A 26,256-nucleotide genomic window follows, 5' to 3' on the forward strand; every position below is an offset into this window, starting at 1 on the left:
CACACATCTAGTTCTCTATGAGTTTCCTTTGAATACCCATATACGGTTATATGCAAATGAGATTGGTGTTTATTTCCTTAAGATCTGTATAAGACTTTAACACCTTTTAGCACAACTTAACATAAATCCTTATTGCGAAACCAAAGATTATAAAAAACAAAAACTCTATGACAAAAATTGACGCCAAATCGCATCACTCATCGGGTCAAATGTAATTTTTTACTAGATTTGTTTGTATTTTATTACTGATTTTTTTAATTCTTTGAATATGCCGCTCGAATGTCGAAAAACAACTTCTGGGGGGAAAGGGAACCTTGGAATGTTTATAGAAAGGGATCCAGATATCGTCGCAGCAGGTTTGCCGACAGCGCAGAGTACTGAGACTGCGGCAGATTCCTTACAACATTATCTTATGCAAGAGGAAGCCGATGCTTTAATAAGTGATGCTATCGTACCAACTCCTCCACCAAGACCACTTCCTCCACTACGAAAGCCAATTCCAAGAGATATGCGAAATTCAGGCCCGTTTGGAGATGTACCTACATTAGTGAACCCACCGACCGACACCAAGTTTCAAACGCTCGTAAAGGAATTCAAGGAAACATCCTACAAGTCTTATTGGAAGACACCAGTCGGAAGAGTGCCAGATCCAACACCTATGCTACCAGAAGGTTTTGATATTCTTGGAACTACTTTTGGCAAACCGACGCCGTGCCTTGATACTCTATATGACGTTGTTATGCCCAAAGTTCCATACCCAGACAAAACTCCACCTAACAAAGAAGCCGGTGTCCAGCTACGAATTCGCAATTACTGTAAACCATCTTACAATCCAGATTTGACGTTTGGAAAGCGTACGTTTGTTGATAAACGAGGTACTTTTGCTCGTTGTTGTTTGACTAACGATAAAATCTTACTTGGATCTGGGAACAAAATGATCTGCAACTCTATACAGGCGAATTTACAAAACACAACACAAGCAAGAATAGGGGAAATCTTAGCACCTAATGACAATCAAAGAGAAGTCCCTAAAGATTATACATTTGGTATACTCAAACCACCGGGTAATTTATCAGAATGTTTCACGAACTGCGAATTAAACAAAGAACTAGATTTTTTTAGGAAATGCGTAAGACACCTTAATACTTTGCGCAAAGGTTTATCGAAACGATTTTTACCTACATTTTTCCACAATTTTTACTTGAAACTAAAATATTACGATACTGATAAAACTGGGTGGTTGTCGAGAGATTTTGTTTACAAACAATGTGGAATTGTTCGAATTAGATTTGACCCGGCACTGATCGAACCTCTTTTATCAATGTGGCGAGCTTTTGATGGAACCAACATTGAATATAAGACCTTTGTTCATGTCATCAATTATAGAGAGCCTTCGAGTGAGATGCCTAAAGTACTTGACTTCAAGCCAGAGTGCCTCGATTACAGTACTACTTACACTGATATGGTTAAACCAGGGCAAGATGTTGGTAATCGGCTAATGGCAGGAATTCCGTCTGGGAGATATATTGATATGGATTTTCCTATTTCTCCTGATAGATGTCTGGTTGCAGACAGGGTGTGTTTGCCACACGAGTCCGATATGAAAAGCTGTCTCTCTCCAAGTATTCTTACTAAGCTATTTGTCAATCATCGGCATATGTATGAGAAACAAGATCCAGCGAATGTTAGACGAGTGTTCGAGGCAGCTGGAGAGAAGTTTACGGACAAAAGATTCAATGCTATTTGGGAAGAAGCACAAAAATGGCATTCGGAAGGGTGGGTCTGTTATGAAACATTTCGCAGGACTCTAGAACAGCATCCAGATGAATTGGAATTTGAAACTAAAGAAGAGAAAAACGACTGAACGGCTTATGTTTATTTTTGATATATTATAACTTTAATGATTTGTAATAATTTTACTTCATTCATATTTTGATTGTTATTAGTTTATATTTTAGTTAGATATATTATAAATGTTTGTGATTTATCGGTTTATTAAATTTTCTATACAAAAGAGTGTGAGTGTTTGTATTATCCTCTAATCTTTTGTAGAATTGTATGAATACTTTGCTGTATGAGTAGATATGTCCCAGCTTAAGCACGGCTATCGAAAATCTGCTGATGACTCAGAAACATTTGGGTACAATGATACCTACAAACTAGTCCAATATTTCAGTAAGGCTTCTAATAACATGGATGGTTCACCTTCTCACAATTTATTATTTTAGTCACATATTCGTGTTTTGTGATTTGAGGTCGTAATTACATAGGGTAGGTATTATACTCCTGGTTGGCTATATTTATTTTTCTACCGAAGTTTTTGTCGAAATAATGTCATTGTAATGGTTTATCACATTTTTATCAATTTGTGAAATGTATTAATTCAGAAATATTACAATTTTGTAATTGTTTGTTTGTATAACATTTACAATAATTTTTGAAAAAATGCCTATTGAGTGTCGTAAAGCGACTACGGGGGGTAAAGGGAATCGTGGAATGTTCATTGAGAGAGACCCCGACATTGTCGCCGCAGGTCTTCCTACCGCACAACAAAACAACAAAGTAGACGAATCCTTGCAACATTACTTGCTCAAAGATGAAACAGATGCTTTACTCAGCGATGCAATTATTCCTTTTCCAAAAGAACGACCACTTCCACCACTACGGAAACCAATACCGAAGGACATGCGGTATGCAGGCCCCTTTGGACATGTGGCTCAGATGATTAACCCACCAGCCTCCACTAAATTCCGCACTCTGGTCAATGATTTTAAAGATACTATGTACAAGTCTTACTGGAAGGCGCCTCTTGGAAGAAGTCAAGACCCCACCGCAATGCTGCCAGAAGGGTTTGATATGTACACTACTTTTGGAAAGCCGACAGCATTTCACGGACGGTTATATGATGTGGTTATGCCTAAGGTACCATATCCAGATAATACTCCTGAATCAAAAGAAGCCGGTTATCAGTTAGACCGTAAATATTGTGCACCACCTTATATACCCGATGTGACATATGGACATCGTACATTTGTTGATAAACGAGGCACTTATGCCCGTTGTTGTCTGACCGATGACAGAGTCATACTAGGTACCGCTAAATCAATCGTTTTTAATGATATACAGTCTAATATGTTAGATGTTAAGGTACCGAGAGTAGGAAAAACTTTAGCTCCTAATAATAACATAAGTGAGGTGCCAGAAGGGTATACTTTTGGAAAACTTAAACCGCCCGATAATCTGCCAGAATGCCTGGCTCTATGTCACTTAAACAAAGGATTAGATTTTTCCAGAAAATGTCTAAAACATCTCAATACGCTTAGAAAATGTTTGTCTTCGCGATACTTGCCGACATTTTTCCACAATTTTTACTTGAGCATAAAATATTATGACAAAGAAAAAACAGGTTGGCTGTGTAAAGATATAGTGTACAGACTGTGTGGAAACAAGCTTATAAGATTTGATCCCGAGTTGATTGAGCCGTTGTTAGAAATGTGGAATGCCTTTGATGGGTCAAAGATAGAATATAAGACCTTCGTGCGGGTTATTAATTACAGAGAACCTTCTCCTGAAATGCCGAAAATACCTGACGTTCTTCCAGATTGTCTCGATTACCGCACTACTTATACTGAAATGGTTAAACCGGGGCAAGTAGCCGATGGTCGACGAATGGCAGGATTACCGTCTGGCAGATATTTCGATTTGGATTACCCAATAACTCCAGAGAGATGTGTCATGGCGGACCGGACATGTTTGTTGCAGGAATCCGACGTAAAAAGTTGTATTGCTCCAAGTATTTTGACTAAGCAGTTCGTTTCTCACCGACATATGTACGAGAAACAAGAACCGGCAAACGTAAGAAGAGTTTTCGAGGCCACTGGAGAGAAGTTTACAGATGAAAGATTTGATATGCTATGGGCAGAGGCACAAAAGCTTCATTCGCAAGGATGGGTATGCTATGAAACATTCCGCCGAACGTTGGAGAACAACCCGGAGTCTAAAACTACTGATTCTGCTGAGGAAGAGTCTAAATAATAGCTCTTAATTAGTATTATTTTATTTTATAATTATTTAAGTTTGTAGTCTCTTATCATGTGTTATTTAGGTACTTTAAAATATTTGTGATTGTTGTTATTTTTAGTCTTTATTTGTGATATTAATTACCTGACATATTATTATTTTTAAAATAAATTGTTATTAGTTATTAAGTAATTCGTTTATTATGAGTCGATTTATGTTTTATAAGTCAGGTCTTGCGACACACCCCTTGTTTTTACCTTTAAAGCCTCAAAGAGCTGAAGAATATATTTTTCTAAAAAAAATATTTTAGAAACTCATAAACTAAAAGAAGTTGGGTTCTACAATAACTAAACAATAATTGGAGTGCAAACAAATGAATTGCACTCAGTACAACAATCAAAAGAAGTATTAAAAACATAAATAGGAGTTTAAAAATATATATTTGGATAATTGCGGTTATTGATCACAAGACAATGTGTTAATTGATGATATTTATTCCTGGAGGAATTCCTTCCACGCTTGCTGGTACTTGCCCTCGGGATCGTACATAGCCACCAATTGTTGCCAGATCTCAGGGTGATTTTTCTTTACTTCTTGAGCTAGTTGTTTGCCGGTCTGCTTCTGTTTGTCTGTGCATTTCGCGCAACGAGTCTCCAAAGCTTCAGGCAACTTTTCTATAAAAATAATAGAAAACAAATATTAAAAATTCCTTATTGATTATACATAAAATACTAACCCTAGTAAGAAGTTTCTTAGTAGATATTAGAGATAAAAAAGGAAGGACCTACCTAGTTGAACTTGAATAAAATGTAACTTATGCTGTGTCCTAATGTCAGTAAATCTATGGTTGAGAGGATTTGTGGTCAAAACGTAGTGGTTACTTCTATGTGGTTGTCACTCAGATTTATAGGTTAGGTAACGCTAAGGATTGTTTTTATTTAAGTGAACAATAATATAAGACTGAAGTAATAACAATGTTAAGAAACCCTTCAAAACGTAGCGGCCGTGGCAACAGGGGTATGTTTATTGACAGAAACCCCAAAGTTATTGCTGCTGGAGCATCGCCCTCAGATCTATCCGTAACCGACCATCTCCAAAATTATCAGTTGCAAGATGAAGTAGATGCACTTCTAAGTGACTCTATATTTCCTACCCCAAAACCAAAACCATTACCACCGCTGAGACGTCAACCTCTCTTAGATATGCGGAACGCAGGCATGTATAATGAAGGCCGGGATCTCATAAACCCGCCAATGCAAACGAAATTTCAAACGCTATGTGAAGATTTAAAATCTACATCATACAGATCATATTGGAAACAAGCCACAGGAGAAGTACCTGACCCAACGCCAATGCTACCCGCGGGACTAGACGTTACAAAAACTACGTTTGGAATGAAAACATTTCCAGGACGCTTGTACGATATAGTATTTCCAAAAATTCCTGTACCTGATAAGTGCTCGCCGACAACAAAACCCAGTTACCAAAAAAACCGAAATTATTGCGAACCATATGACTGTAATCACACTTTTGGCAAGAAGACCACTACCGATCTAACCGTAAAATGCTTGTTAACTGACAATAAGATAGCTAAAGGAACTTTCAGATATACGTATAATATGCCCGAAAGACAAGTGGATTTTGAAGAAGCTAGACAAGCACAATTAGGAATAGCTCTACAACCTAACAAGAATCTTAGTTCTGTGCCACCAGGTTTTACATTTGGTATAAAGGGTGCTGGACATGACATCCCATGTCTTCCGGAATGGTTCCCAATGAGTGACACAAATCCAAAGAGAGAGCTCTTTTTAAAACATCTTGGGCACTTAAACACTTTACGTAAAACCCTATCCAAACGTTGTGATAACACATTCTTCAGAAAATTTTACATGGAAATAAAATACCTGGATAAAGATAAAACTGGATGGTTACCCAAAGAAGATCTTTACAAGTTATGTAATTCTAAGTATATACGATTCAACCCAAATTTTATAGAGCCTCTATTAAAATTGTGCAATGGATTCGTTGATTCTCAAATAGAATACGGAACTTTACTTCGGCTCATTAATTATAGGGAGCCTCTCCCCGAATTTCCAAAAATACCTGATTTGTTAGATGATTGCATAGAATATACTACTACTTATGGAGATATGGTAAACTCAGCTCAAGACATAGATAGAAGAAAAATGGCTGGAATGGCATCAGGTAGATATTTTGAAAAGGATTATCCTGTGACACCAAATGATTACTGTAAAGCAGACCTAGAATATCTCCCAGATGAATCGGATGCAAAAGCATGTTTAAGTCCCAGCTTCTATACGCATTTGGGTATCAGCCATCGGGATATGTATGCAGTTCGATCACCAGAAATTGTAAGAAAAGTGTTCGAAGCCTCAGGTGAGGAGTTTCCAAATGGACAGTTTGATATTCTGTGGGAGGCTGCTAAAAAGTATCATTCCCAGGGGTATGTTTGCTTTGAGACTTTTAGAAGGGCTATAAACGACTTAGAAAGTCAGAAAAAGTCAGTAGATAATACGTCACTGTTAGATTTTAAGTTCATCTAAGCGGTATCTTTTAAGTTGATTAATATCTATTATTTATTTTTAAGTTGGCGTGATAAGAATGATTAGTTATTTGGTTTATTTATTGGTTTTAAAATGTATGATAAGAGAATTAAATTACCTTTGATTTGTTTAACTTCTGGCGTGCAGGGTCCTTTGTTGAGGAGGCATTTGGCGTAGGAGTTCAATAGCCGTTCGTTGGTTAGAACTTCGGAAATGTCAAAGTTATCGTTAGCTGAGTCGTACTGCTCCTGTGCCAGTACACCCAGGGCCAAGCAAAGAGTAATTAAAACAATCTTCATGATTACTGGCCTCGCAAGTCTTGTGTGAATCTCGTAGTGTCTGATAACTGTGTGATGGTCTCATGTAGCTTAGCCATATTTATACTAACCAAGTTCTTCGTTTCCAAGAATAAAAACCACAGTATTACAACTATGTCACCGCTAATTATTCATGGGCATATTACAACAATTATCAGTTCACTGAAGATTGTTATGTCGCATATTTAATCATTATGGCATTTAATTGAGCTTTATGACGATGGAGAATAAAATTAGATCAGGTGTTGTATTGTTGTTAAGCAAAACTGCATTGTTTGTTTTATAATAATTTTATTGTCTTATTTCCTAAACGATAAATTAATTTAAGTTTATGTAAAATGTATTTGAATGCACTTGTGTACTTGAATAAGTCATTTAACTTCTAGCTGTCTATTTTATCTTGTTGTAAGTTTAAACCAAAATTTATATTTGGCTAAAGTAATTAAAATATCTATTAATTAAGTGTAATAATAAGAGTATTAAGGTTCATAACTGTACCGTGAAGCAGGTCAGTCTAACGAGCGATGCGGCGGCGATAAATTGATCAGTCATCCGTTTATTTGCAACCGCCTCGCACAATACAATAAATTAGGGCATATAATAAATAGTATTTGAATGAACACTCCCAATACCCTATCTTTAAATAATAAAGCCTACTTAGAAACAATAAATGTATTCTGGTAGCTAAATTAGTTGCTTAGTTTCCGTGCAAATAAGCAATCCATCTTAATCTGAAGATAGGTTATTGGGAATGGCCGTGGATCACAATGCAAAAACTCAGTTAGTCTAAGCGCCGGTTACTAAGAAAGTGTATAGAGCATCTCTGTTGGAGCGGTCGGGGTTGTACTTGTCGAGGAGCTCGAGGAAGCGGGCTTCACTCTTTGATCTGATGCCGAGGAGCAGCTTGCGGACGATGACCTTCTGTTTGGCGTTGCAACGGCCGCATGCTGTAGACAATGTCTCGGGGAGGACGCCTGGAAATGTAAAAAGAGAGATTTATTATAGGAACGTTCTTTTTCAACTTTCGTGTACGCGTGTGTGTGAAACGCGGGAATAAACGCGATCTTTAAGCGGTTTTTGTTTTAGTGGCTTGTTGTGCCGAAACGTCAAGTAAACTATGATAAAAATGCACGATTGCGAACTTTCGTGTAATAGTAAGGTTTATTGTTTGTTCTTAAGTGTTTTTAATAAAGTTCAGAATGAATGAAATCTTGTTTTTCATGTCTTAATGATTTTATGTAGATATCCTATATTGTGTGTAAAAATATGTTGCAGCTTAAATAAGTTGTTTGTAAAAACACAAATAAGGTGTAAATAAATACTTTGACGCAGTAATTCCAATAAATCTTTAGTTGTACAATACATTATACAATTACTTCCGCACGTTGCGTACCTATTAATTATCGACTCATTAACATCCTGTATAATGTGCGTGTCTCATACATTTGCTGATATATATACCTACATATAACATAAACATATATAACATCGTAGTTAGAAAAAATAAACAACTAGTTCGCATGCGCTTCAAGTACTATATTACACGTGTATTTACGCAAATTTTCAAACCACAAAGTACTATCAGCTACAAAATTAACGGTCAGCTACAGGATTAACCCCCGGTTTCTGAGGTAAATTTAACAATAGTTTATCTATTCAAAAGCGTCAAAACTCATACAATAAAAACGCAATGGAATAGATAAACTACCGCTGAATGTACTCACCGGGGGATAATTGCAATATTGACGCTGACACAATTCTTTTTTTTAAATAAAGTTTCAATAACAACAGCTAACCACACTATGAAATAAAAATAATGATCCGTAAACAGCTTTTAATGAACTAGTTAAAATGTACTGGATTTTTCCGCACTTCAAATTATTTATTCATGCGTAAGACGCAGCAGTATTGACGTAAATACTTTCATATTATTATATTTACGTATGTTCTTAGTCATGCGCTTATTAAGTTTCAACGCCTGTTGTTTTAGTTTTCCTACATATTTTTATTGCTATTGAAAATCTTAATATATATAATTCAAGGGTGACTGACTGACTGACATAGTGATCTATCAACGCACAGCCCAGACCACTGGACGGATCGGGCTGAAATTTGGCACGCAGGTAGATGTTATAACGTTAATATCCGCTAAGAAAGGATTTTGATCAATTCTACCTCCAAGGGGATAAAATAGGGGCTGAATGTTTGTATGAAAATTCTGTAATGAGTCACAAACCACGCGGACGAAGTCGCGGGCAAACGCTAGTTTTTAATATAAAAAGAAAATGGTGGGCGATATTTTATAAGCACTGCACGACTGAAGCGGCTAATTGTTACAAAAAAAGTTTTCTTAAGTTATTTGAAAAGAGTTTCTTTTGGTAGTTTTCACTTTCCGTTCGTAACTGGATCGTGAAAATTGTGCTTAATTTCATGCATTACCGGTTATAGAAAGGGAGTTACGAAGTGATAAATAGAAACAAATAAAACGAATGGACAGACAAACAAACGGGCAATATTGTACAGTCAAAAGCAAAAATACGTATTATTATACATTCCCATATTTAAAACAACATGTACTGTAGTATTAGTAGAGTATTTGTTCAGAGCCTGGTTGTAAATGTATCTTTATTATATAAGTATGTAGAATTTAAAAGTTCATAAGTTTTCTTGTTTGGTTACTATAGTATAAGTTATACTTAGTTTGGGATCAGATGACAGTGTGTGAGTTGTCCAATAATATTCATTTATTTTTCATTGGTACATGTAGAGAATGGTTGTTGCGCATTTAGAAAATGCTTTACTTAACAACAAAACGTTTAACTTTTCTATAAACACAATTCTCTTACGTTTCTCGGCATGTTCTTACAATGTAGGTCTTCATTGGTGGCTCATTTGCCATACATTGTATGAGATAAGTAGTTATAAAATAATGTAATAACATAATCTTCTCATAGGGCAAGCATTTTAAATAGACGTACATAGATTGCGTATCAATTATGGTGTTGGTACAGTCAGCTTCAAAAGTCACTGAATATCTTTAATCTTTCCTCACCCTATATTTTGAAGCACGTACCTATGTATAATATATAAACGAAAAAATATTTTATGGATAGATTTAAATAATTATGTAATTCCAACGATATTTGTTTACCCTACATTAATTACCTACTCATGTACAGTCAGCTTCTTATATAAAGTGACAGATAACATATCCAGTTATAAAGGGACTCCTAAAGTGATCAATAATAATAATACAACCAAAGTCATCTAATTATGTAAGTCATTCATCTTGCACAATGATATCGGAACATGGACATCGTCAAATATATGAGTTCGTTCAAAGTGCCATAATCATAGTAACAAACACGGCGCCAATGGTTTCTAAGCATCCAAAGTATTCAAAAATATGATTCAAAAACAATTAGGTACATGAAAATGAACTATGTCACTATGCATGTCTGATTGGTGTCTGGGCATTAGAGTGTCCGCCGTACGTAAGGTCACCGGGTCGTATCCCGGGAATCTTACTTGTTTAATAAGTATTTTTTTTAATGTCTATTTGACTTAAAAGCTAAATTATGCTCGCCAATTACCCACAATCCTAAAATAAGAGATGAGACCTAAACAACCTTCTAAAAAAGTACCTAAGTGATTTGAACTCTTCCTGCACTCTACGTATCAATCACATAATTCGATTCGATGAGACCTAAAAAGCCTTCTTCTAAATGTATGTGATTTAAACTCTTCCTGCATTCTACGTATCATCACATAATTCCAGGTCAAAATAATAACTCGTAAAATAACAAGGTTTTACTTCAATTGAAATGGTTGTTTATTATCTTAAAATATATAACAAAAAAATATCAAAAACGTGTATATCCACCTTCAGCAATAATAACATCGCTAAGTCGCTGACGCATGGATTGCACTGCGTTAAAACAAAATCTGTCTCCCCTTAACGACTCCCATACATTTTCAACGTGTCTCCTCAAGTTTTCCGTACTTCTTATCGTAGTATTATCCCATAGTTGAATCATTTTACCCCACAAGTTTTCTATTGGGTTTAAGTCAGGACTACGTGCAGGAAAAATTATTCGTTCCAAATCTCTTGTTTCATTTAAATAATTTGATACTACCCTGGAATTATGAACAGAACTGTTGTCCTGTATGAAACGGATTCTTTCGTTTGGATAAAATACTCGGGCCGTGGGCAACAAAACATCATTAAGGATATCTTTCTATCTTTGGCCATTAAGTCTGCCGCCAACCTCGACTAATTCTCCCGGACCGCTTTGGGACATCCAACCCCAGAATCCGAGTGTGATACGTCCACTCCTGTTACCAGGTAACACATTTCTTTCTTCGTATCTGGTGTTGTTTAACCTCCATAAAGATAGACGACCACGAGCAGTAGAACAAAATACTTTTTCGTCTACAAAAACGACATTTTCAAAATTAAAATCTAAATAACGTCGTGCGAACTCTAATCTTTGTGCTTTGTGCCTCGGCGTACGTGCAGGTTTCTTGGCGGGTATTCTATTATGTAAACCTTTCTCGTGTAATCGTCTCCTTATTGTGGTCTGTGATACTTGAAACTCAAATGCCAAATTACGCGTGTTTAAAAAACGATCGCTTCGAGCTTTCTGCACTATTCGCGTATCTTGATCAGTGTTTGTCCGGCGTGGACGACCAGTTGTTACATGGTAACGGAGAATACCCTTTGTATTCCATCTATCCGTCCATCGATGAACTGTGTTCCTCTGTAAGAAAGAAACTGAATTATTATAACATGAAAGAATTTATGCAGTACAAAATACAAAAAAATAAAATAACATACAATATAAAGAGAAGTCAACTTACGGATATTCCAAGTTCGTTCGCAATGTCTGTTACAGAAACACCTTCTTGTTGCAAGTGAATGATTTTGTGTTTCATTCCATCATTAATTCGAAATGAGGCCATGTTTTTCCAATTAAATTGTAATAATTACTTTATTATATTAATTTATTTGCATTTATATGAATGACACATGACATTGATATGTAAACAATGATGTACATTATCTATGAAATCTTTCGAGTATTTATGCAAATTAGTATTAATTACTCTTTGATATCTAACGCGAATTATAAATCATGAAAATATGATAAAATTGAGGATAGAATAAACAAAACACATGCCAATGACGTCACGTTCATAATGAAAGGAACAACCAATGCTTTATCTCATTCATTTTGTTTTTAAATTTCAAAAGGTACCTTAAATATTCCGCGATAGAGTTCATTTTCATGTAGTGTTCCATATTTTTGAATACTTTGGATGCTTAGAAACCATTGGCGCCGTGTTTGTTACTATGATTATGGCACTTTGAACGAACTCATATATTTGACGATGTCCATGTTCCGATATCATTGTGCAAGATGAATGACTTACATAATTAGATGACTTTGGTTGTATTATTATTATTGATCACTTTAGGAGTCCCTTTATAACTGGATATGTTATCTGTCACTTTATATAAGAAGCTGACTGTACATATTTATCAAAAAAAAGAGGTTTTGACCATTTGAGGTAGTTGAACGCCTTTTGTACTTGATATTTGTACTATTATTACAAATACGAATGTCTGTCCGTCTGTTACGCTTTCACATCTAAATTCCTAAACCGATTTTGACATTCAAAACGAAAGTTTCTACGTACAAGCTACATTTACGTATGTACAATTTTTTCCCATTCTATTTTACATTTAGAATATCTTTGATTTCAAACCAATAAAATGACTACTACAACACTACAATATTATTAAACAGGCCAGTACTCAGTAGGCCTCGTGGGATAGAATCTAAATGCGTTAGAATCATTTCGTCGGAAGTTCGTGTCCAGCATTACATTAAGTTAATTTTCAATCAGACCCTAGCAACAATAAGGAACATGTGAATATCTTCTTACTTTTATTATAACTTGTTGCTATTGGTCTACTTGTTAAACACAAAAACGTTTTTCTTCTTTATATCAACGGCTTAAACTTTAACTCTAACTTTACTTAATTAGTTAATTGTTGATGGTTTTGTACTTGATATGCTATGTTATGCTACATTGTCACTGGTCTAATTTAGAACCGATTTTCCCAAAAAATGGATAAAACTGCAGTGTGAATGCATCAATAGATATATAAAACAATTCAAAGACCAAAATAATAGATGTTTATTTTAAGAAAGTAATTCTATCATAAAGTCTTGTCAAACAAAACAATAAAATAACCTACGTAACAAGTAAACAGAGCAATAATAAATCGCTGAACATTCAAAAAGCATTTATACTAATGTAACATGACAAATAAATGCTTGTATGTACATAATAATTATTATGTACTGACAACAAGTCCCCAACCCGCACTTGGCCAGCGTGGTGGACTTAAGGCCTAACCCCTCCCTCATTACGGGAGGAGACCCTTGCCCAGCAGTGGGACAGTAATGGGTTATTATTAATGTACTGACAAGACACTGACAATACTCTATTTATGGTAAGAAACTTCTTTATACATCTTCAGGGAAGCACATATTTTCTCATCTCGTCTCTTTTTGTGGCTGTATACTTCCCTTGCATTGTTTCTGTAGCAAGGCTTTATTGTTTCCTGCGTATGATTTCCTACCGCAATCTAATAATAGAACTTTTTGTATCCGATTCACATAATAATATGACAAAAAATCGACTATGAAAGTAGAATGTCGGAAAACAGTGGGCTTTTCTTTCAAATGTATTTTTTTACGAGTTTCGAAGGTGAGTTGAGTTTCAGCATGCCATTTATGTTTTGTTTATAATATAATTAAATTGGAGAAAAAATACGTTTTGGAGCATATTTGATGTATTCGTAGCCTACTTAAATATCTACTAATAGTAATAGAAAAGTAACTCTGTCTATAGCGGTAACTTATTGAACCAATTTTGATAAAATTATGTTGGTAACATACCGAAGAAATACACAGTACTTTCACTGAATTTTAATACACAATCAGCGTGGTAACGCGTTTAAGAAATATTAAAAATGGCTTAACAGGTTCCCTGTCCCATGAATCATATGTGATTCATGGGACATATTTTGTAACAAGGATTGTACGTTCATGAATCACATATGATCAAATTTAGAGCCAACTTAATGCCCCTTTTTTAAATGGACGTAGCAGGTTAATGCAGATTTTTAGTATTGGGACGTATGGAGTACATCCTCTTGATTAGCAAATCAAATAAAACCACAGTGATTTATCAAATTATTTTAACAATTTACTACAAAAAAAGAGTGGGACATATACGATAGAAAAAAGTGGATTGTATGGGGACAGGGAATCTGTTAAAATGCAAGTTCAACTTACGTTTGAAGTTCTTCCCGTCTCTAGTACAAGGTCCTTTGTCCATCACGCACTTGTAATATGCTAGAAGAATCCTCTCATTCTGTATGATGGCGTCCGCGTTAAAGTTCTCGTAGCGATTTGGATGCTGCGAGTAGCATGACACCACCACCGTCAGCACGCACAACACCAGTAACCAGCTCCTCATCGTTATAGTTGCCTGGTACACAAAAAAATTGAATTAGTTTCACTTATTCGGACGACTATCGGCCTAAGACATTTATCAAACATACAAATTACAGGTACAAAGACATTTGCAGGTCTTTCCTATTGCTTCCCTTTCTAAAATTACTGTTTGCGGGAATCGAACCCCAACCCCACTCCTGCGCGGAATAGGAGCAGAGCACGAATCATTAGTAACTCTGCTGTGGACATCGTCAACATTTTGTGTTACTCATATGATTAAAAAATCTATCATTTTTAACATTAACATAACTGCCTAATATAATAAAAATAATCCTTATTCCTCGTTTCCCATCAATAAGAGTAATTTAAAAATTAAAAGGAGACAAATGAGAAAATAACAAAATAAATAATTTATAAAAACAAGCTCATTAACATCTTATATATAAACGCTACAAAACAATTAACTTAATAAATATTCTTTAGAAATGATTTTAACGTGTGACGAGTTACAAAACTGTAGCGAACTTCTGTCGGAAGTTAAACAAGCATTAAATTGAAAAGCATAGAATTTACATAAAGAAAGTGTACAACAAAAACATTGCGAACAATGCCAAGGTCGGGGAAAAAACGTCCACTTTCTAAATATAGCCTCAAAACATACTAAACAGATGCTAATTTACCTCAAGTGTGAAATCTAAAGACCATTTTCAATACTAAAATACATACGTACTAAACATATAGAGCAACAATAACACTGCAATTAAATACGCTAACCTAATGACGTTTGTATCGTGATCTTTGTACTATAATTAACTTCACCTCAAAGGATTAAACCGTGAACAATGTTAATTAAAACAACACGATAAACAATCAAAACAAACGTACAACAAACTAAGACGCAAATCAAACAGGAATATAGAACTAAAAGGGAAAAAGTGATATTAAACAAGCGCTTACTTTCACGAGGGACTTTCTAAGCTTTTAATAGAAAAATACTCACGGTCGAAGAAAGTTTGTGTAAGTGTTCCTTGTTCGGCGTCTACCGGCGGTATGGCAGTCGTGGGCTCCACAGCGGGGTGCTTCATAAACCAGTCGGAGGAAGAGGTCGACGTAACGGGCCGCATACAAACACAAGAAGAAAGCAATGCGCCTGCGCCACCTCCCATCGTATTCAATGCATGCGCGTCATCTCGTTCGGCGCCTATGTTTGTGTGTTTTGGTAAATTTACTTTTTTTTGTCTTAGTAGATTGAATGTAAGTGGTTTTCATTCTAGGGTTCGTTATATTATTAACTGACTCCGAAATGAAAAGGATTATCAAATCAAGTCATTTATTTTTGTATGTTTGTTACGTGTTTCCCCATCAGCTGTGAAGGAATTCCCAAAATGAATTTTATGGAAATTTTTTTTTTGCTTAATATTTTATTATTGTTTATCTGCTTCGAAATAATGTTATTATTTATTTCTTTGAATCAATATATTGGTACTTATAACGAGTAGGTATTATCATAAATTATTGATTGTTAACTTATGTAACATACCAAGAAAATAACTCATTGTGTTTATTGATTGACTTGGTTATAGGTAATTTGCCGGTAAATTACCAGAAGATAAATCTACCACAAGCTAGTAATTATAATCTTTGTATCACGAAATTAAACAGTCAACAAGTATTGTTCGGTTCATGTTAATTAAATGAAGAATCTGCGAGTACACATTTTTAAGTTATTCAGGTATCACTTTAAATAAAGCTTTTTATTAACTCTAGAATCTGCCTGCCACTTCGTCCATGTGAATACATTACTCTAGGTGAAAAGTATCCTATGTGTTAATCTAGGTTGTAAACTGTACGGTGTGTACTAAATTACATGAAAATCCGTTGAGTAGTTTTTGCGTCAAAGAGTATCAAACATGTTTACATACAAATCTTTCCTCCCATAATATTAGTAAGGAAGTATAGATAGGAAACTAGCTTCCCTCTGATAGCTCTATTCGTGAAAATATTATTTAAAAAACAACTGTTTTGGGCCTATCTTAGCAGCCAGTCCAAGGCACTGTTAAATATCATCTATTTAGTATAGATGATAAGGCAGTTTAAGTATAAAAAAAAAATAGAAATGCTTTGATTTACGAAGGACTAGCGTGGAAAACGAGAACCTACTACTATCAGTACGGGAAACGCAAAAAAATAAACTAAATAAAGTCCTCTTCAAATCTTGGGGCCAAATAACGGCTTTAATAATGTCCTTGTCCCTTGCTTACGGTAATCTGACCTGTAAAATAACAGTAAAAACATCCCAAAAGGAACAGTTAAAGCCTTTAATATCCAAACTGGTTTGGGATGCAATGTCATATAAATGTGTTACGTTAACCCCAAGTGCTGTGATGTAACCATGAATAAATGATTTTACGGACACACGTTATCTTTTTGCTGATATAATTGTTGTTGTATTCTTCTGTATGTGTGGTTGTCAGCTTACTCCTAAACAACTGAACCGGTCAGAACAATTTTTTTTTGTTGGTGTTTATTTTAATGGATTTGTTTGAAAATACATTGTACCCATGTAGTGACGTTGTTGTCGGTATATCACCACATTGATATTTTCTGCCGGGCTGCAAGTTAAATAATAATTTGCAAAGATGATTATCTGATTTAAAAAAAATACCCTAATAAAAGCTTGAAAAAAGGAAACAGTCCGAGAAGTAAAACAAGAAGTTCAACACACTGTTAGCAGTGCCTGCATACAGGCGCCGAAGATGTAAACCCCACAGGCGAAATGATTGCTTTATCCACTAATGACAACAATAACAGCCCCTTTGGGTTTTATCTTAAAAAAAATCTCTCGACATAAAATCGACTTCTGACTGGACTATTTTTGCAAATAAAATTAAATCAAATGATTTGTAACACCCAACATTTACATTCATCTTTTTCCAGTATTTTAGCAAGCACTTATTCCTTTATTTAAGAATACTCATAAACTATTACGGATTTCCTTTACTAACCATCTAAGGATCTTTTTATCTCGAAAAGTGTTAATTATCACAACGTTTTACGAAAGTTTAAACATTAGCAACAATATAATTCTTTATATTGAATTTTTTACTTCTATAAGTAGGTCTGTAGGTCTGTTTGCAAACGGTAAATCTGCTACTAGGTAAGTAGTATAAATCTGTTGTCGTCAATAGGATCAACTATAACAGTATGTGTTTACTGTATTCAAAGTTTAAAACCTGTTTCAACGACTAATTAGGAACGATTAAAGTCGAAAAATTTACCAATCTTTGAGGTGATCTACATTGGTACCATTTTTTTAACGAAATTTGATCCTTATAAACAGCACTATTAGATGCAATATATAAAGGGTGTCTTTTTTTCGATCAATTTAAATATCTTATACAAAATAGATGTTTTCCTTGCCAGGAAATGGTTTTTTTTAAATATTCAATGAATTAGTTAGTTATATTTGTAAATTCTTATTTAAAATCGGATTAAAATATTCAAGACCTTTTAATTTTATGACCAACATGCAACACCAGCTTAAAATATTGTCTTTTATAAGAGTCGATTTTCAATTATGTATTATTGCACATTTCAATCTTATTCCTTTCGCCTATTACCTCTTCGCAGTAAGCTTCATCAAACTTGACTAGGTTGAACAGTAATAAATATACCAAATAATATACATAAACCCTATCACAACAAACAGACGCCTGTCGTATAAAACATAGCAACCTTACTCAATGTATCACCATCACATGGAAACTAAGTACATACTAAAGTGTTACTTACTATCACTTGTAGCGTGATTTCCTACGCATGGTGCTATCGAGTAGCGAGAGTTTGACATTTTAAATTACTTGAAAAATAGTTCCCTCAAAATACACTAGAGGCGCTGATCGGATTTCCAAAATTTTTTTCTCGGTTTTCGATATTTGGCAGTGGTAAAAAATCTCCACCTTGTGTGAAATTCAAGTGTTGTTATAAAGGTACAATAAGTACTTACAATCAAAACAATTATTACATAATATGAAGTATAAACTTTTTATTTACTTGAGTAGACTTTTGTCAAAAATTCGTTCATTTTTTTGGGATATCTCTCCTTAAACCTTCGCTGCAAGTAATTATCTAGTTGTTTAAGCTCCGGGGTACATTCTGCGCACTTGTTCTTGATGATCTCTATGACGTTGTCTGTGAACAAACGAACAATTACCATAACATTATCAGTATAATTTCACAATTATGCTGACTACTGTAACCTGTACGTAGCTTGGTGATAAAATTAGTGAAATTCAACACGAATGTTTCGAGTGTAGCAAAAGCGAAATACTTTTTTACCACATAACAGGAAAATATTAAACGCATACTTTACTCTTTGAACCAAATAAGAAATGACTTTAAAAAGGATTAGAGTTAATGAAAGGGGGCTTATGACGTCGTTATTTCCTTTCAAATGTGGGAGAAGCTGTGACGCTGTACCATTTTATCACGATCTGCTATGCAAACTTATAATTAAACCTGAGACAGTATTATCAATTTCATTTATTTTTTGACAGATAATCTAAGTTTATAACCTACCTTTCACTCTTTGGAGTTCATTGCTGCAAGGTATCTTGTCTAACAAACAGTCAAAGTATTCTTTGATCAAATCCTCCTGTTTTGAATCTAAGATATCGTCGAACTTGTAATTCAAAAGAACCTCTTCGTCAACGGATTGAACGACTGCCACGAATCCTAACAAAGTCACCACGCAGAGTAGCTTCATCCTCTGAGGTTTTGAGAGACTGGAAATTAAACATGTGTGGATATTTTTATTGTTCCTTGCCCAAAAAAGTAAAAATCAGAGTCGGATTGTCCGCTTGTCTGCTCGAGGTTGTATTTTATGAACCGTGACAGCTAAAGAGTTAACATTTTTACAGGTCATATATTTTATTTTATGCCATAACAAACAAAATACGAACACATCAACCAAAATCGCCTTTCTTCCAAAATAATACCAAAAACAGAATAAAACTGATGCTTAAGTGGGACTTTCATATTGTAAGAAATGAATGAAAATATTTTGTGTTTTTCTTATCGATGAAATTAATGATGTTTGATACTAAATTGTGTTCTTTGCTCGCTGCCTACCCCTATTTGAAAAAGGCGTGATTTATTATAAGTACATAATGTGTCCCTTTCTGTGCTAGTCGCTATTAAAATTACAAAAAATAAATATTATAATCTTTTACGTGAGGTATTAGGTTTCTGTGCTAGAAAATGGATATTATGCGTGGAAAAATAAATTGAATAGGTACTTACAGCTGTAGCAGAGTCACAGCGTCAATTAAAATTTTTAGCAACTAGTTTTCAATATTTATATTATATTTAATTTGAAGGTCATTCTTTGTTCTTTGAGTACTTACTTAATTTTTTATTTTCCTTATTTAAATTCTTCAGTCTCATATTTTAGTAATTTTATTATATAATTAAATTAAATACTAATTACATTTGGAGATATATTGCATTGCCAATGTATTAATGAAACTAAGTACCTTTCTTCCTTCGGCACTAAAATACTTACAGATAGTTCACTATTAAGGCAGTTATTAATAATCATTCGTTAGTTTGCTTATACATTTTGGTATTATAATCGCTGGGACGATGTTCCGGTTAGGAAATGATTATTGCGTCATATATAGGTACATCAAAGCAAAGTCCCCCAACCCGCACTTAGCCAGCGTGGTGGAAGGACCTAGCCCCTCCCTCACGACAGAAGGAGACCCTTGCTGAGCAGTGGTTAGTAACGGTTTTTTTTATAAGTACATCTAATAATCATGAAAAAGAAAACATGGCATACCTTGAAATGAGGTCAGCTAAGGGAATTCGTTATGGGGTCAGATTTTTCATCTACGATAAACACACACTCGAAATAAAATCTCTTAAAAATACTACCGAGTACGTTGTTTAGCCGTTTATTGCACTTACCAAGGTTTTATCTACATCTTATTCTGTGTTTATTTTTGACTAATTATTATTTTTATAGCCGGTAATGCAGACAATGCTTCTTAGACGTTTTAAATATATGCAGAAATAATTGCGTTTAGGGGCCTTCAGAAATGTTTGCTACATATAATATGTATCTATAATTATTCAAAATACTTTGACAAATACCTAATTATGTTTTTAAATCCCAAAATACGGGGAGAAATTAGGCGACAGATAGCAGTATTAATACCTGAAAAATCTGAGATGAAAATTTGAGTGAGAGTGGAATGTACTTAGTGAACTTTTCAATGATTTGTTTATGAATTCTGACGCATACGCTAAATGCAAACAATCATTGCTTTAGTTATAACAGAAGGCGTTGTTAACTAAATATCTAAATATACCGTTAAAAACAATTAATGTATGTTATGAATCTTATTTCAACTAACAAACGCCTGCCAAATAAGAAATAGCAAATTTACTTAATACATCACATTTTCAAAGGAAGTAGTTACTCAATCGCTGCTTGCTATTTTTTGGTTTGGGTATCCTTAAGAATTTAATTTATAAACAGCTTATGATCGGTTGTTAGTATGTATATTTTAGTAGCTGAGCTTGTGTAGTCGCTCTAATATCAATACCTACATAATTTATTAGTATAAACAGTTTTAGCAACAGGATATACAAAACATGTAACTTGTATACCTTTTACAATTCATATAGCAATCATTTGTTTTACATTGTGGCAGGCGAATAAAAAATCTCTCGTACCTACGTAAGGGCTACGAAAGAAATTGTGATACATACGCCATAATATGAACGTATACGCATTTGCTAATCAATCAATCAATAAGCCCTTTATCCTGACTTTAAATCGTTGTGGAAGATATGTATGTATGTCCTGTTCAGAAGATAATCTCTAAGTTCAATGTGCCTTTTGGCAAAGGCCTCCTACAACCTATACAATTGAGTTCTATCTCTGGTGACTCTTTTTAAAAAGGGCACGCTGATAGTTTCAAATCTCCAAACAACATTAGCAAATAGGAAGGGTTTAAAATACACATAAATACGTTCAGTAATACCACCATTTCAATTGTCAACGAAACAACTAGAAATGTTTTTATTTCTTTGCCAAGACTTTTGACATAAAGTCGTGTAATTCATCAGGGTACTCCTTCTGGAACTTTTGCGTGATATCAGCATATCGCTGTTGAAGCTCCACAGGACATTCGCCGCAGTTAGTCTTCACGATTTCTACGATGTTCTCTGTAAACAAATGAAATAAATTAATATATTAAGACAACTCATATGCGGTCATCTAATTTCGTAATAAGCATAGCTTGTGCTATGGTAAACAGCAATTGATAAATCTTCTACGGGATGCTAGGCGGGTGGTTGTTCAAACGATATATTATATGCCTCGACTGCTGTCGACATTTTAAACTTAGGTATATCAGGCCGCACTGTTTCGGCGATATGTTACTTTAAAGTCCTAAGATAAATCTTGTTTGTACTAGACCGGGTGGGTTAAATAAGTGATTTTTATATATTAGCTTGATTTCAAAGAATATAAGTAAACTGAAGAAAATTTTAGGAAAGTTGAAAAACTAATAGGTTACTTATCTAGTTATTAGCTAGTTTAAAAAGCCTCACAATATTCTACAGATTCATTCGTTGTTTAGTAATTTATTGTCAGTATTTTTCACTGGCTAAATTAAACAAACTATCATAAAATTATTATTTAAGTCTCATAGACCATATACCTAGTTAAGTAAAATATTTACGAATGTTTAGAAACCTACCTTTAAGTTTTTGAAGATCACCGTTGCAAGGACCCTTGTCCAACATGCAAGCAAAGTATTCCTTCCTCAAGGCATCTTGGGCTGGATCAAAAATATTTTCAAACTTGTAATTTTTAACTAAATCCACATCCAGTGATTCAGCCACCGCAGCAAATACGACCAGAGTCACCACGCACAGTAGCTTCATCTTCTGAAGTTTTGAGATTCTGGAAAGTATATTAATATTACATTAGATTACCTTGGATTTTTCTTATTTTAAGCACAGTCAGTGTCAAAAAAACGTTTGTTACTTTGTCATTCGTACATATTTATATGAAAACATCAATTTAACTTTTGCCATTAGTCACAAAAAAGTGGTTGCTCAACCACTTCAAATCCAATAATCAGTAATTATTTTTCGTATTACATTGATAAAACTGCAAAATTGTTTATAAATATATTTGTATTAAAACCGTGCATTTTTATTCACTACTTATTCCTGGGTAAAGGACGACACACGGGTTAGGAAAGGGCCTATTCTTAACAAGATAACATTATACTAAATTGTTTAAAAATTGAATAAATTACACATTAATAGATAAATCAAGCAAATAATCTAACTATCAAACTTCCGACTAAACTTTAAATGAATGAAATTTTAAATAAACTTTGAGAAAATAACAAACAGAAAGAAGTTATTTAATTACTATAACGACAGGTCATAAAATATATGTCTTTACCTTCGTGACAATAGAGACCACTGAACGAAGAACACACAATGCCTTCCTGATCGATTCTATCTTTTTTATAAGTGCGCGTGAGGCTGAAACATACAGGATTTCATAAGAATAGGAAAATTACAAGATGTTATCATTCATAATATACCCTGCAATTATAACACTTAACGTCTATTACACTAGTTAAGAGTTTCTCATGATGTATCGCATGTGGTTGAAGCAGTATTTAACTTTACAGCTGTTTTATTTGCCTAGTCTTTTTACTAAACAGACACCTTTTAACTGATCGCCATTTTTTGTAAAGACGAGCTTTTGTTAGTTTTTATACAATTTTACTTAACCGCCAGATTTTATAGACTGGCCTTATGCTTTTTCTGCAACTCTATTTCAGTTACTCGTCCTAAAAATACTTGGCATGTTTTATAGGTTAGCTTATTACGCAACTGCCGAAGAACAAATTTATAAAAAACAGATTCTACATTTTGAATCTGTATTTTTTAAATTTGTTCAATACAAAACGATCCAGTGGACGACATTTTTGGTCTAGTGTTTAAATCCTCTATATATTTTACCATCATTTACTCAAAACCAACTAGTCAGAAATTTATCAGATGCTAATGGGACCACATGAAAAGTGTCTTCCAAATTAAATCATGAAATCGTATCTCACAATAAACAAACATGATGTAACAAACAAACAAACTACACGGGAATATAGAACCCCCTGTTTTTTAAGCCAGTTAAAAGTAAACTAATTGGTACATTTAAATACCAGTATTATTGTAATAATACAGTATTATTGTAATTATTCAAAGTAATATTATAATTGCGACAGTCTATTTGTCTTTTTAACCGACTTCAAAAAAAGTATGTGTTTTCTCAATTCGTACATATATGACTGAGAGTGACGACACCAAAACTAACCGACATATAGTTAAATATTTAAAAATGCATTTACTATTCTTTCTGTTATACTATTTTCTTTACTTTCTGAAGGCGTTGTCATCCAAAAATCAACCATTACGCGACTAGAACATTTAACAATTTGTGTTCAACCGAAGCCACGCAATCAACTTGTTAATTATTTAAAATCCTTTAGCCCAGCATTAACAGTGTCCATCAAATAAAAAAACGGAAAACAATTACACAAGTTCCTTGATTACCTCACTTAACATACAAAAGCAAACAAGAACATGTTCATTGTTATGTAAATACTAATTACCGGTTAAGATTTTTTTATGATAAGCAAACGCAGCCCTTCGCCTTCCAATTAGCAGCGCACATGAAGATTTAGGACTTGATGGACACATGGAACATATTAGCATGCGTCATTTAACTGCACGTTTGGCGCAGTGTGCAGTGGTTAAAGTGGTTACCTCGCCGCAATAACCGTAGCGCCGCGTGTGGCGGGTTCGAATCCCACCCGGGACAAATATTTGCGTGATGAGCACGAGTATTTGTTCTGAGCCTGGATGTTAATTTATCTATATAAGTATGTATTTAGAAGTATATAACTATGTTTATCAGTTGTCTGGTTACCATAGTACAAGCTCTGCTTAGTTTGGAATCAGATGACCGTGTGTGAGTTGTCCTAAAATATTTATTTATTTAGGTGACGGTGGCTCCGTGCATGTAAAGTCCGACATCTTAGTTATTCAGTGTAGTTCCAAAATAAAGTAGCTGTTTTACCAGTTGGCAAATATATTAATATACTTCTAAATACAAACTTATATGTATAAATTAACAACCAGGCTCAGAACAGATACTCGCGCTAATCTTGCAAATATTTGTTCCGGATGGGACTCGTATCCACCATACGCGGCGCTACGGCTATTGCGGCGATGTGCCCTTTCTATATTTTTTAGTTTCCAAGTTGGTTTAAATCTATACTTCTATCTATCTATACTAATATTATAAAGCTGAAGAGTTTGTTTGTTTGTTTGTTTGAACGCGCTAATCTCAGGAACTACGGGTCCGATTCGAAAACTTCTTTCAGTGTTAGATAGCCCATTTATCGAGGAAGGTTATAGGCTATATATCATCACGCTACGACCAATAGGAGCAGAGCAGTAGTAAGAAATGTTACAAAAACGGGGAAAATTTTGACCCATTCTCTCTTATGTGACGCAAGCGAAGTTGCGCGGGTCGGCTAGTACTAATATAAAGCTGTAGAGTTTGTTTGTTTGTTTGTTTGTTTGAACGCGCTAATCTCAGGAACTACAGGTCCGATTTGAAAAATTCTTTCGGTGTTAGATAGTCCATTTATCGAGGAAGGCCATAGGCTACATATCATCACGTTACAACCAATAGAAGCAGAGCAGCATTAAAAAATGTTACAAAAACGGGGAACATTTTGACACATTCTCTCTTATGTGACGCAAGCGAAGTTGCGCGGGTCAACTAGTCATATATAAGTTTTATATTATTTAAAACTCCCCCCAACAAATCAAATTGAAGCCATTATCACTGTAAAAGACTTTTATTAACAGTGTAAAACAAAGTCGCAGATGGTATTATGTTTTCACAATGTCTAGCAAATATTTACAGATAGCCTCAACCTAAGGTTATCTACCAAATGACTGTCGGACTAATGGCGGCATGCAAAGCCCAAAGTAACTAACAATTTTAGTTAAAGGTCATTGTATTCAAGAGTTTAGTTTCTGCTTAAACTAAGCTTGCATTTACATGAACTAATCACAATTCATGCGATTTCCGTGATTGAAATTCGTTCTGCATGTCATAGTGCTATTTATTATATAAGTATCATTATATTTTGCCTGGAGTTTTAAATTGGGAATAGCGTAAACCTGATGTACATATAACCCTGCCCTTAACAGTATTACATGTACATACACCGTATTACCTAATGTATTTTTATTGTGAAGAATGATATTATAATGTTACAATGAGTCACGTAACAGGTACCAATACTACAGGTTACATTCGATTGTAATTGAACCAGATTCTATATTTAGAACTGAATTCACTGATCTATTTATATACCCAATAATTTTATTTTGACAATAAGAGACTGTGTGAATAAACGCAAAAAAATAAAATAGTACATTAAGGTACTATCTTTAAATCTCTAACTTTTTGGGAGGCGAAATAAATATATACAGTCGTTTTATAAACATTATCAGTTCAATCTGATAACCCTGTATTTTATATAACTCTCATTAAAATACAATATTTACAATACAAATTACTATTTCCAATTTTCATCGAAGGTCAATAATGCCGGTAATGCCGTGATGGAGGGCAATTTGATCTTCCAAAATTATATTATAATGATGTTAGACAAAACAATTTCATTTTTATACATTTTAGGAATTACA

General features: G+C 34.3%; 5 protein-coding genes across 5 annotated transcripts; 2 read left to right on the forward strand and 3 right to left on the reverse strand.

Moving 5' to 3' along the window:
- The first annotated feature begins 32 nt into the window (after positions 1-32).
- Positions 33-1,864, forward strand: LOC142980186 (EF-hand domain-containing family member B-like). Its single transcript, XM_076125520.1, has one exon. The coding sequence runs from the start codon at positions 269-271 to the stop codon at positions 1,862-1,864; it is 1,596 nt and encodes a 531-aa protein (XP_075981635.1). The 5' UTR covers positions 33-268.
- A 463-nt stretch (positions 1,865-2,327) lies between these two features.
- On the forward strand, positions 2,328-4,510 carry LOC142980282 (EF-hand domain-containing family member B-like). The gene has a single exon (XM_076125651.1). The coding sequence runs from the start codon at positions 2,446-2,448 to the stop codon at positions 4,033-4,035; it is 1,590 nt and encodes a 529-aa protein (XP_075981766.1). The 5' UTR covers positions 2,328-2,445; the 3' UTR covers positions 4,036-4,510.
- A 2-nt stretch (positions 4,511-4,512) lies between these two features.
- On the reverse strand, positions 4,513-15,587 carry LOC142980188 (uncharacterized). The gene is made up of 5 exons (XM_076125523.1): positions 15,434-15,587; positions 14,272-14,467; positions 7,690-7,875; positions 6,703-6,942; positions 4,513-4,694 (listed from the first exon to the last, which is right to left on the reverse strand). The coding sequence occupies exons 2-5, from the start codon at positions 14,453-14,455 to the stop codon at positions 4,513-4,515; spliced, it is 792 nt and encodes a 263-aa protein (XP_075981638.1). The 5' UTR covers positions 14,456-14,467; positions 15,434-15,587.
- A 2,634-nt stretch (positions 15,588-18,221) lies between these two features.
- Positions 18,222-19,749, reverse strand: LOC142980303 (uncharacterized). The gene is made up of 3 exons (XM_076125679.1): positions 19,735-19,749; positions 19,012-19,217; positions 18,222-18,624 (listed from the first exon to the last, which is right to left on the reverse strand). Exons 2-3 carry the CDS (start codon positions 19,196-19,198, stop codon positions 18,479-18,481), a joined length of 333 nt encoding a protein of 110 aa, XP_075981794.1. The 5' UTR covers positions 19,199-19,217; positions 19,735-19,749; the 3' UTR covers positions 18,222-18,478.
- Positions 19,750-21,471: 1,722 nt separating this feature from the next.
- On the reverse strand, positions 21,472-23,080 carry LOC142980302 (uncharacterized). Its single transcript, XM_076125678.1, has 3 exons — positions 22,922-23,080; positions 22,203-22,408; positions 21,472-21,666 (listed from the first exon to the last, which is right to left on the reverse strand). The coding sequence occupies exons 2-3, from the start codon at positions 22,387-22,389 to the stop codon at positions 21,521-21,523; spliced, it is 333 nt and encodes a 110-aa protein (XP_075981793.1). The 5' UTR covers positions 22,390-22,408; positions 22,922-23,080; the 3' UTR covers positions 21,472-21,520.
- Positions 23,081-26,256: the final 3,176 nt, after the last annotated feature.

The sequence above is a fragment of the Anticarsia gemmatalis genome, chromosome 17, assembly GCF_050436995.1.
Source record: "Anticarsia gemmatalis isolate Benzon Research Colony breed Stoneville strain chromosome 17, ilAntGemm2 primary, whole genome shotgun sequence".
Classification (NCBI taxonomy): Eukaryota; Metazoa; Arthropoda; class Insecta; order Lepidoptera; family Erebidae; genus Anticarsia; species Anticarsia gemmatalis.

Bases quoted from the DNA above. Each gene is read 5' to 3' on its own strand.
- LOC142980186 (XM_076125520.1), top strand. From the start codon at position 269: ATGCCGCTCGAATGTCGAAAAACAACTTCTGGGGGGAAAGGGAACCTT.
- LOC142980188 (XM_076125523.1), bottom strand. From the start codon at position 14,455: ATGAGGAGCTGGTTACTGGTGTTGTGCGTGCTGACGGTGGTGGTGTCA. The intron at 6,943-7,689 runs AGACTAACTGAG...AAGCTACATGAG, and splicing joins TTTCTTAGTAACCGGCGCTT to ACCATCACACAGTTATCAGA. The intron at 4,695-6,702 runs GTAATTTAATTC...TTATTTTTATAG, and splicing joins AGAAGTTAAACAAATCAAAG to AAAAGTTGCCTGAAGCTTTG.
- LOC142980302 (XM_076125678.1), bottom strand. From the start codon at position 22,389: ATGAAGCTACTGTGCGTGGTGACTCTGGTCGTATTTGCTGCGGTGGCT. The intron at 21,667-22,202 runs GTAGGTTTCTAA...ATTTGTTTACAG, and splicing joins TGATCTTCAAAAACTTAAAG to AGAACATCGTAGAAATCGTG.
- LOC142980282 (XM_076125651.1), top strand. From the start codon at position 2,446: ATGCCTATTGAGTGTCGTAAAGCGACTACGGGGGGTAAAGGGAATCGT.
- LOC142980303 (XM_076125679.1), bottom strand. From the start codon at position 19,198: ATGAAGCTACTCTGCGTGGTGACTTTGTTAGGATTCGTGGCAGTCGTT. The intron at 18,625-19,011 runs GTAGGTTATAAA...GTTTGTTCACAG, and splicing joins TGAACTCCAAAGAGTGAAAG to ACAACGTCATAGAGATCATC.